This window comes from Apium graveolens, chromosome 8 (genome assembly GCF_009905375.1).
Source record: "Apium graveolens cultivar Ventura chromosome 8, ASM990537v1, whole genome shotgun sequence".
In the NCBI taxonomy this organism is placed as follows: Eukaryota; Viridiplantae; Streptophyta; class Magnoliopsida; order Apiales; family Apiaceae; genus Apium; species Apium graveolens.
In genome coordinates, this window is record NC_133654.1 from 253,448,542 (window position 1) to 253,461,289 (window position 12,748).

Genomic DNA, 12,748 nt, shown 5'->3' on the forward strand with positions numbered 1-12,748 from the left:
ACTCGATTACTACAGGTTTCATCAGTGATAGAACACGGAGACGAAGACGAGCAAGCAGAGTTCATTAGAATTATACACGAACACGGGCACGCAAAGGAGACACAAAGTTTCAAAATCATTTATGCATACAACAATCATGAACCTTGAGTTAATTAACTATGTTTTTGTAATTTTTGAGTTTTTATATTTTTGTGATTCGTATTGCATCAATGATGTTTGATCAAATTACCCATTGGAGTAAATATATTTTCGGGTCCTATTTTTGCTTTGAATTTGAAAAACACATTATATGTAAACTAATGTTATGCTCCAATACGAACATTAGGCGCCTTAATCTTATCTAAAAAAAAGATACCTTAATTGTATAGGTATAATTGTTCATTTATGCTCTGCTTCATGTTAAAGTTGTAACAATATTGGACCTTTTGTGTTATTATATTGAGAATCGATATGCATCAGATGTTATGTTTCCCACTTTAGCAAATATCTTTTTGTTGTAAAATTACATATTCCAATACTGTTGTGCTGCTCTCTACAGAGTAAGGACAATAAAACTCAAGACATTTAACTCTTTTCAACTCTCAGTGTTACTGATAGTGGGCCTTCCTTGTAAATTGTAGGGAGATATCTTTTCTCTTTTTTCATTTGCTTTATGCCCACAGTGATCTTATCGTGAAAGTGAAACCGTGTATTGTGTTTATTGATGTGAAGTTATGGTAGACTTATCACTTCTTAACACATATTAATATTTTTATTCTCCTGTAATTTTTTAACCTGCAATATTTATTTGGATTCATTTTCGTCACTGTTAGATAGATAAATTAAATTGAAGCAACTGTTTGTCAATTGTTTGTTCAGGGTTATAAGGATTTCTCTATTCGGCTATTACTATATAAGAGATACCTACATTTCTCATAAGTTAGTGTGGATGGAAAATTTGTCCATTGTGCCAATTATGCCAGTGTACTAAAATTCTGTAAATTGACGATCATAATTGTCCATTATTGAAAGAATTGGCTATTGTGTAAACAACGACTGTCAGTCCCGCCTAATCTATTTTATGTGGCTACTCTATTTTATTGCGTCTTATTAATTAAAATAATTTGTTTGTGTGTTTTTTAATTTGTACATCTATATATTTGCAGGATGTGCATCCGGGTCCTATTAACCCTACCCTTCTTCATCTTCAGACTTCACATAGATCTTCAGATATTTGGAGGTTAGGTGGTGGTGATATGTTGAAGTGTCAACGTAAAAATCCTAATAATCAAGACGATCTTCCACCGCTGAATCTTCGTATGGTCCCTTTACTTTAGTCTACTGGTTTCTATGGTGTAACTCGGGTGGCATCTTTACAGCTTGATTGGATTCTCATATCAGCTCTTGCTGAAAGATGGCGGCCAAAGACTCATACCTTTCACTTGCATATGGGAGAGGTCACTATTACACTACAGGATGTAGGTATTCTTTTAGGGCTTTCTGTTGATGGTGATACTGTTATTTCTTATGTCACCCCTACCCTGGTATAAGTTGACCTACTTATGTTGGTGAGATTTTTTGTAGTGCTTCTGATCCGAAGAAAGACATGAATGGAACAATAGTTCAGTTGACCTTTATTTCATCATGTGCTCCACCACATTTACCCCAGGATGCATCAGCAGATGATATTCGGTTTCAACTGTTGTGTTATCTTGTTCATCTGTGTTGGTGTACTTTTTACTGATCATTCGGAAGGTCAATTCCATCCCATGTTTCTGCATTTTCTTCGTAACCTAGACAGATGTGGAGATTATGCTTTTGGGGTTGCAGTTCTCGCATATTTGCATAGGGAGTTATGCAAGACAAGCAAAAAGGACGTTGATGAGGTAGCTGGTTGTTTGATATTGTTGCAGTTATGGGCATGGTAGAGATTGCCCACTCTTGCTCCCATTCGCACCTCTGTTCCTTTATTTGATGCTTGTTTCTGGGAGGGTCAGCCTACAAGCTACAGCTCCACGTGGACTCAGGTAATTTACCATTGTTTAATATTTTTGGTTTCATTAATCTCCAAATTAGGTTTTAGAAGTTTTAAAAAGAACTTGATATGATTCGTAACGAGTTAGGGTTTAGGGTTCGTGCCATGGAGCCTAAACCCCCTGACTATATTTTCTTGTAAGATTTTAATTTAGCAATTTTTAATATTTTTGGGTTCATGATCCCCAAATTGGGTTTAGAAGCGTTTAAAACAAATTGTTATGATATGGAAAGGGTTAGGGTTTAGGGTTCGTGGTTAAGGGCCCTAAACCCTATGAATCAGAATTTATTTTCATGTAAGATTTTAATTTAATATTTTTTAAAGTTTTATGGTTCATTAATCCCCAATTTGGGTTTTAGAAACGTTTTAGAAGAATTTAATATGATACAGACTTTAATTTAAATCTGAAACGGTGCACGAAGTTGCATTTTTTATTTTCTTAAAAAAATAAATAAAACGTTGGACGAAGTTTTGTTATAAAGTGACATTTCGAGCCATTAATTTCAAAAATTATATTTTGGACCATAAATTATTTTCAAGTGACAGTTGAGGCTGAGGCCAACACACTGAGATTATGTAGAAATTTATATAACTAACGTCTACATGATTCACGTTTTTAAGGTTATAATCAGAGTCGTGTTTGAGATTTAGGGTGCACTATGCAAAATTTGAATAAGTGCCCTTATAATTTAAAGTTCTAATAATTTAAAAATATATAAAAATTAAATTATAAAAATAAATTAAAAATTATGAGAAAAATACAATCAAAGTGCATAAAATAATTTTATTACAAAATAAAATTTAACTTCGTAAAAAAATAAAACAAGTACATATGACATAAATAATTTTAAAATATTTTGTAGCAAACTATTAGATTCTAGAAAGTAGAAATTTATCTAAAGGAAATAAATTATACATGTAATATTTTATTGATATGTACCGTTGTTTACATTTATATAAATCTATTATTCAACTTATTTTATATTTAATTTGACCTATTTCATAATATATTTATCTATATAAAAAATGCATATAATTTAAAAATAAATTAGTTACCTAAAGATTGAATAATTATATGAAATATTGTATATGTTATTATCAAAAAAGAAAAAGAATTAGCTAGCTAAATTAATTAAAACATTAGTGATGTCATTGAAGTTAGTAGTTAAATTTGGAGTTGACTACATTGGCACTGACAAAGGGGTTGACTACAATTTTGAATGTAAGTATCTATTTCTACTATTATGAATTTTATATTAGTGTTTCCACAATTTAGTGACTTTTTTAAGATAACAATTAAAAATATGATTTAAGTGTAGAATAATTTTCACTCTTTTTTTTCATTTACAATTTTTTAACAATAAAATTAAAAATTGTAGATTTGTAGCTAATTTTTTATTTTTATTTTGACTATTATGCTTATATACACGTACATAAAGAAAATGTGAACAATTAAAATACCCTCAAGCCTCTCTGTTATACCAATGCTCCTAAATTGTCTCAAACACGTGTCAAATGACATCTCTTTACATTTTTAGTGTCAGCGTACACTTGCATTTTTTGTTTGTTAATAAAAAGGGCAGCTACTAATTGGCAATTGTACAATGTACATGGTTAATACATATATAGTATGAACTAACTAAATAGGAGTTAAATGGATTTGAACCTATTATATCTGACGGTTTTCATCTGTGTATTTTTAGATCTGACGGTTGTTATTTACCATATCAAACAACAACAATCGACCAACTAAATAGAAGGTATTCTATTTATAATAGTATAATATAAATTACATGTTGTATCCATTTAAAGATACGTAAAGCACTAAACTTAATATACTATATCTTAAAGTTAGTCTACCAAAAGCACCAAAACAATGCACTAAACTTTAGCCAAAATCATCATTCACAATAATTTTTTATTTTAAAATTGAAAAGAATATAAGATTTGAATAAGGTAATCCAGTGACATTCTATAATTTAAATATAAAGAGTCGTGATTTAGATTACAACTCACATTGATGAAGAAACTTCACTGGCTAATATAACTATGAGTAGGCCCGTCAAATTGGACACAAACCGAAAAACCCGACATGAATCCGATACGAATTTTACGAGTTAGGGTTGTCCTTATACGTGTCGGGTCAAAAATGGGCCGGACCCGAAATTGACCCGAATAAAAAAGATGAGTTACGGGTCAACCCGATTAACCCAACCCCGACCCACTTAGCTCGTAAAACTATATTTAAAAACTATATTTATAATATATATAAAATATACTACTCTCATAATTGATCATTTAAACATAAACTTATAAATACTTGATCAATTTTTGATTATGTTTTCATATTTTGAACGAAATGTATATATTATTTTATTTAGTACGTCATGAAATATTTGTAACATAATAATACTATTTTAAACTTAAAAAATGTATTTTGTTCATTATATTACATAAACTTCAAAAATTATCAAGTATGATTATTTGATAAATATAATATTCAATAAAATTTACTAAATATTTTGAATAACTATAACAATAGTAGATAAAATAACTTGTCAAATAAATGAATTAGCGAACGGGTCGGGAGACCCTTTTAATAAACGGGCTGAGTTACTGTCAAATTTTTACGGGTCAAAATTTTTCCGGGTCGAGTTAATGTCAGATCTAAAATTCGACGTAAGCCTATGACCCGACACGAACCCGACCTGTAATTCGAAATTGACGGCCTTACCTATAAGATAGTCAAGTGACATTTTATACATATGGTATTTGTCCTATATGATAATAACTTCACGACTTGAACCTAATTATTTACCTGTATTTAATATTGAAGCATATTTCTACAACACATAGGTATGTTATTACCTTCACAAAGTGATCACGATCAGAATATGATTTAATATTTACATCTTTCTCTCTTTATCTTAGCTCAGCCAACATATGTGGAAAAAATTAATAGAATTTATAACATTAAACACCACAACTCAAAATTAAAAAAAATGGTATTCCACTTGTTACACAAAGCACATAGACACCAAGAACGTAAAAGAATCTACTTTAGGTCATTTATCAGTTATGAATATAACAATGACTAATATACGCAGAAGTTTTTGAGACACAAATTTATTCATTTTATGGCCATTGTATCCACACATTTTCACTAACTTTAACATCTAATGGAATGTACGTTATTAAGAAAGTAAGGCGCAAAAGAAGTAATATGGCGGATCATCTTTCCTATAAGAAGCCAAGATTCAAAGAAACCTGTAGATCGAAAAATCTAATAGAATAGACATTCCCAATAACAAAAAAACATGAAAACACAAAACGACATGTCTCTTTTAAAACAATAGTATCTCAAAATATACTTCTTCCTTAATCCAAAATATCGTGTGCTTTACTGGAAGCAACAATCTGTACGTTTTCATCTTTAAACTTTTTCTTCCGTTAAATTCCTTATTACTTGTGGACTTTCTTTCTAGTCGCTATGATGATTAGTTTGTCCTAATAGTATTATTAGCTCTTGACCTATGATGATAAAATATTAAATTAAGCTTCTATATTCATACTTAAAATGTGCATAATTTACTACATTATACTTAAAAATCCTTCATCCATTCACTTAAAAAAAATATCTAATTATACACACACATACAATCGACTTGTGTTTAAACAAACAAGCGATGAAGTTAAACACGAAAAAATAACAGTAAATTCTCAGAGAACCTATATCAAACAGTAGAAATGCAAAATCAAAATGATATCTGTGAATGAGAAAATTACAAAAGAATCATTTTAACATAACAATTTATACATTTTTGCAAATAAAAAATTAAAAAAAATGTATTTTTGCAAAAAAAAAATGAACTATTTAAACAACCTCAAAATTTTATTATGACTAATAAGTAACCAAATTATTCTTTTCAAGTAAAATACAAATTACATTTTTGAACTAAAAGACACCACCTTTTAAATTTTATCAAAATAAAATACCTCATTTTTCAAATATATAATAGAAAATTTTATTTAACAAGATATTATAATAATATTATAATTCTTAAAACTTAACAAATTATATTTTTCAGCTAAAATATATTAGCTTTTCTAATTTTTTCTAACAAAACCCCTTTTTCAGAAATAGTTTTATTTAATAATATACAATTATAATTTAATAATTATCAATAATTAACTAATTACCATTTTCAGCTAAAACACGTCATAAATTTATTTTAAATTAATGAAATTATAATAAATTTGTAATTTAAATTAAACTGAAATTATTTAATATTATTAAAAATTTATGCGTCACACAGTTGTAAGCTAGTATATATTATTAAATTTAAAATATTAAAAAATTGATAGTAGATTTTTCTTATTGTAATACTTACACTTTAAATCTTTTATTTTATGATTATCCGTGTAGTCGTAGGAAACTCATATTTAAATAAGTGTTTGAGAAAAGTGTCGTGTTGCCTGTTTATCCGAGTAGGTGTATAAGTCTTAGTAGTGGTGTAATAGTACGTCTTGTTCTCAGTTTTTATTATTAAAATCAAAATATTAAAAATTTGATACTAGACTATTCTTATTGTAATACTTATACTTTAGGCCCTTCATTTTATGATTATGTTTGTAGTGTTGGAAACTCATATTTAAATAAGTGTTGAGAGAAGTCATCGTGCTACGAGGTGTATTCGAGTAGGTGTATGAGTCTTAGTAGCGGTGTAATAGTGTGTCTTGTTATTCGATTTTTTTATCGTAGGTAACCCGCAGCCGCTACCTTTCGGGTGCGTACAGGGTAAACCCTATGGGTTCACGCGATTTTATTGTTTTTTATTTGTTCTTTTTTTATTTGTGTCTTTTTCTTAATTTATTAATTCTTTGTTATATTAATTGAAATTACAAAATAGGTAAGAAAAAAGTTGAGTGCAATTAGAAATTAGGTTGGAAAAAAATTCATAGAGTTTGTAGTTATATTAAGTACATGATTTAATTTGTTTAATTAAATTATATTTATTTAAACTTTATTTTGGGATGTGTTAACATACTTTAAAGAATGTTTTAACCAACTGACCAAACGAAATCATGTTTCGCTTATAATAATATAATATTGATAGATAGATAGATATATACATTTATTTATAGAGGTTTCAACGTGAAAGGAAAATAAAATAATTCAGAGGAAAAAACAATTCCGGGTTCAGTCCACTTCCCGGTTCGAATTTATTAAATTTAAGTAAACGAAATTTAAAATAATTTGAGTTTATTGAATTTAATTAAACAAAAATTAAAATAACTAGCTTAGAACTCGTGCGATGCACGGATGAATAAATCTTTTTTAAGATTATATTTTTTTAAACAATATTTTGAATTGAATTCTTAAAATTGTTCATTTTTTATATTTTCTTTTTTTAAATGATATGACTTCATGATAATTATATTAATACACGTATATGTTCGTAATTGTTTTAGAATAGTTAAACCTATTTAAGATAATAATCTTGATACCGGGGGAAAATAATATTATTATAGCGGTTTTATAGTTTTTAAAGTGTAAAAATACAATATCTCCATTATGTTGAAACCTTAACAAAAATATTATTTTAGAGAGGTTATAATTTAATCGGTAAAATATAAAAACTATTTAAAAAAGACAATAGTACTAATTAAATGATACAATTTTATTTATCATTTTATGTGTGTTTTAATAATAATAATAATAATAATGTTTAACTAAAAGTTATTTTTGGTTCATATCAATAAGATACGAATTATGATTAATCCGATACTAATTTGATTTATCCCGTATCACAATTTATATTATTTTATTTTAGCCCGAGGCCCATTACTACGACCAAATCCAATTGAATATTTTTAGTTTAATTCTAATATATATTCGGATCAATAAGATAATTGTATTTTAGGAGAGATAGGTAGCATATATAATTTTGTTTTAGTTGGTCGAATTATATTTTGATTTTAATTTTTTGTCATTTTGGATCAATTGTATAATTTTTTTTTATCTTAGATGACTAATATATATTATTTTGTTTATCCTAATTCTATTGTATAGTTTTTTTTCCGGATCTGTAATATTTATTATTTTATTTTAAACCGATAATTATATTTAGTTTGCTTAAATTAATTTTTGTTTGAAATATTAATTAGAATAATATAGAACTAAATATGAATTATAATTAAAAATTTGCAGAAGAAGTTGACTTTAATTTTAATTAATTATGATATACAGTCCGATATGAAAGAGAATTTATATTGTTAGAGGATGTTAACTGTAATATCAATTAGAATTGAAATTGACTAATCCACCAACTGACTAATTAGAATTAAAATAATTAACTAAGGGTAATTAAGTAATTTCAGCAAGTACCGATCGACCGACTACCGAACTTTTAATGTTTCGTCTATTATAATATACATATTTAAGATAATAGTCTTAATACGAGGGATAATAATATTATTATAGCGGTTTTTATAGTTTTTTGAGAGTAAAAATACAACATCTCCATTTTGTTGAAACCTTAACAAAGATATTATTTTAGAAAGTTTATTACTTAATCGGTAAACTATAAAAACTATTTGAAAAAGACAATAATACTAATTGAACGATACGGTTTTATTTATCATTTTATATGTGTTTTAATAATAATAATATATTATAATATAATATAATATTATATAATAATAATAATATGTAGTTAAAAGTTAATTTTTGGTTCATATCAATAATATACGAATTATGATTTATCTCGGATCAGAGTTTACTTTATTTTATTTTAGCTTGAGGCCCATTAGTACGACCAAATCCAACTAAATATTTTTAATTTAATTTTAATTATTTATGTCCGGATCAATAAGATAATTTTGTTTTAGCCCGGATAGGTAGTACATATGATTTTGTTTTAGTTGGTCAGTTTGCTTAAATTAATTTTTGTCCGAAATATTAATTAGAATAATATAGAACTAAATATGAATTATAATATAAAACTTGTAGAAGAAGTTGACTTTAATATTAATTAATAATGATATGGAGTTCAATATGAAATAGAATTTATATTGTTAGAAGATGTTGACTATAATATCAATTGGAATTGAAATTAACTAATCCACCAATTGACTAATTTGAATTAAAATAATTAACTAAGGGTAATTAAGTAATTTCAGCAAGTATTACCGACCGACTACCAAACTTTTAATGTTTCATCTATTTTGTTTTAGCCAGGATAGGTGGTGGTATATATGATTTTGTTTTAGTTGGTCAGTTTGCTTAAATTAATTTTGTCTCAAATATTAATTAGAATAATATAGAACTAAATATGAATTATAATTTAGAATTTGCAGAAGAAGTTGACTTTAATATTAATTCATAATAATATAGAGTTCGATATGAAATATAATTTATATTGTGAGAGGATGTTGACTATAATATCAATTGGAATTAAAATTGGTTAATCCACCAACCGACTAATTTGAATTAAAATAATTAATTAAGAGACACTAAGTAATTTTAACAAGTACCGACTATCAAATTTTTAATATTTCGTCTATTATAATATTATTATAATATAATATACTCCCTCCGTCCCAATTTATTTGTCTTGTTTGACTTTTGATGGTCAAATTGACTCAACTTTAACAGTAAACAAAAATTTATTTTTTCATTATTTTGAAAAACTGAAAAATATATATTAAAGTGGATTAAACATGCTTTTTAATAATATAATTTTTATATATATTTTTGATAGTGAAATTTTTGGTGGTCAATTTTACGGTAAAAAGTCAAACAACACAGATAAATTGGGACAGAGGAAGTAGTATAGATTTGAGAGGAAGAAACAATTCCGATTCGAATTAGAAGAGGACCAGGTACATGTTGATATTTTGGAATTCGAGTAGGAAAGTGAAATTGAGGGGCGGGAGGTTGGATGCTTATATAAAGCACCAAGGTACGGGTTGGGGTTTGGTATGGTTTTATAATCAGAGAGAGAATAGAAAGAGAGATCGAGAGAGAAAGAAAGAGAGAGAGAGAGAGAGAGATTCTACTATTTATCACTTTGTGATCTGAGAGAGAGACATAGAGAGAGGGAGAGAATACTTTGATCGAGAGAGGAAAGGAAGGATGGGTGGTCGTAAGAGGGAAAGGGAAGAAAATACTAGCAGTAAAATCTATGATGAAAAGAATGGAGGTGGAGTTTATATACCACCATATAAGTTAGCTTCAATGCTAAAACAAGTTAATAACAACAAGAGCAGTATTGAATATCAAAGATTGACATGGGATGCACTCAAAAAAAGTATCAATGGCTTAGTCAACAAGGTTAATTCTACCAACATCAAGAATATTATTCCTGAGCTTTTTTCCGAAAATCTCATTAGAGGCAGAGGCTTGTTTTGTCGTTCTTGTATCAAGTCTCAGTTGGCTTCTCCAGGCTTTACTCCTGTCTTTGCTGCTCTCGTCGCGGTTGTTAACTCTAAGTTTCCTCAAGTTGGTGATCTTCTTGTCAAGAGAATTGTTTTGCAACTACAAAGATCGTATAAACGGAACGATAAGATTATGTTACTGTCTGCTGTTAAGTTTATAGCGCATCTTGTGAATCAACAAGTGGTTCATGAGCTTATTGGTCTTGAATTAGTCACTGCATTGTTGGAGAATCCGACGGATGATAGTGTTGAGGTGGCTGTTGGCTTTGTTACTGAGTGTGGCTCGACTTTGGAAAGCCTGTGTCCAAGAGGTGTGCGTGGTGTTTTTGAACGTTTTCGTGGGATTCTTCACGAGGGGGAGATTGATAAACGTGTTCAGTTTTTGATTGAAGGTTTATTTGCTATAAGAAAAGCTAAATTTCAGGGATATCCCGGGGTTCGTCCGGAGCTGGATTTGGTTGAGCAGGAAGATCAGCTGACTCATGAAATATCACTTCTGGATCAGATAGATCCTGAGACTGCTTCGGATATTTTTAAGCCTGATCCACAGTTTATCGAAAATGAACAACGTTATGAAGAATTGAAACTAGCTCTGCTTGGAGAAGAGGACGAGGATGAAGCTGACTCGGATGCAGCCGCAGATGATGAAGATAATGATGAGTCTGATGAAGAAGAGGTGAGGATAAGAGATGAAACTGAGACAAATCTTGTGAATCTTCGAAGGACTATATACCTAACAATCATGAGCAGTGTCGATTTTGAGGAAGCTGGTCATAAGCTTTTGAAGATCAAGCTACAACCTGGACAGGAAATGGAGCTATGCACTATGCTACTAGAATGCTGCAGCCAAGAAAGAACATATCTCCGATATTATGGTCTTTTGGCTCAAAGGTTTTGCCTGATTAACAAGGTATATCAGGAAAATTTTGATAAATGCTTTAGGCAGCAATACTCAATGATTCACCGGCTAGAGACAAATAAGTTACGTAATGTGGCAACATTTTTTGCGCATCTTCTTGGAACTGATGCTTTGCCTTGGCAGGCTCTAGCTTACATAGAGCTGACTGAGGAGGCCACTACTTCCTCATCTCGTATATTCATCAAGATTCTGTTTCAGGAATTGTCGGAGCAGCTAGGGATTCGCCTTCTAAACGAGAGACTGACCGATCCCAAAATGCAGGACTCTTTCGAGTCAATTTTCCCCAAAGACAATCCCAAGAACACGAGGTTCTCAATCAACTTTTTCACGTCCATTGGTCTTGGTGGCATCACTGAGAATTTGAGAGAGTACTTAAAGAATATGCCACGCCTTATCATGCAGCAGCGGAAACCAGTTTCTCAATCTGAAGATGACTCCCAGAGCACTGATAGTTCTGCTTCAGATGCATCTAGTTCCGATTCAGAATCGGATACCTCAAGAGAAAGCGAAAGAGATGACAGACCAAAGAAGCGAAGGAGGTGCTAGAGAAAGAGACTACTTTCCTGAATCTGGAATGGTATATTAAGGTGGCTGGTACATAATGCTTTAATATGTATATTTTTAAATCCTTTTCCAAGTCATCTCGTTGCTCTGAGGTAATCTGAATTATATGTTTTGAAGTGTGTGTTTCTTTAGCCTTGAAATGATACAAACAATTGTATTCTTGTTTTTTACACTATAACGTTCATGTCTGATTCCTTTCTCAATCTTTCAATTGTCGTTGAATGTCTCTTTTGTGCATTGCATTGAGCTAGGCCCTTTCTCAATCTTTCAATAGTATTCTGTGCATTTTCATTGAAATTATAATAATTTTTTTTTAAAACGTACTATCATGAATTATGTGACGGTCATTAGCATTTACATTAACTGTCATAGATTTTGTGATAAAAAAGAATGAAAATACATATTTGATTAATGTTCTTTTGTGCTTGTAACCTATACTCCTCTGGATCCCAGCACTCTGTTTCACCTGAGTTTGGTGTCTGTGGTCTAGATAAGAATGTAGCAGCAAAATAAGTATAAGGTTGAAGGTATATTACATTATATGAGTTGTTTTATAGACAAGGTCTGGGGATTGAGGTCCTCGCTCCATTGAACTAACATATTTTCGGTGTGAAGACATGTGTTGACACTTGATTTATGAATTATTTGTTTTTGGCATACTATTTGATAGAAAAAACAAGGATAATGAGCAATGAACCAACACTCCATTCATATAGCCAAAGAAATTTTAAGAAATATAATACAAACTAATAGACCTTAGAAATATCATTCATGGTCCATGTCCGCAAACTGATATGCGCTCTGTTGCTTCT

At 29.6% G+C, this 12,748-nt stretch overlaps 1 protein-coding gene across 1 annotated transcript; it reads left to right on the forward strand.

Annotated features, from left to right (window-relative positions):
* Nucleotides 1-9,938: 9,938 nt before the first annotated feature.
* Nucleotides 9,939-12,127, forward strand: LOC141678447 (uncharacterized). Its single transcript, XM_074484769.1, has one exon. It carries the CDS (start codon nucleotides 10,152-10,154, stop codon nucleotides 11,916-11,918), a length of 1,767 nt encoding a protein of 588 aa, XP_074340870.1. The 5' UTR covers nucleotides 9,939-10,151; the 3' UTR covers nucleotides 11,919-12,127.
* Nucleotides 12,128-12,748: the final 621 nt, after the last annotated feature.

Bases quoted from the DNA above. Each gene is read 5' to 3' on its own strand.
- LOC141678447 (XM_074484769.1), top strand. From the start codon at position 10,152: ATGGGTGGTCGTAAGAGGGAAAGGGAAGAAAATACTAGCAGTAAAATC.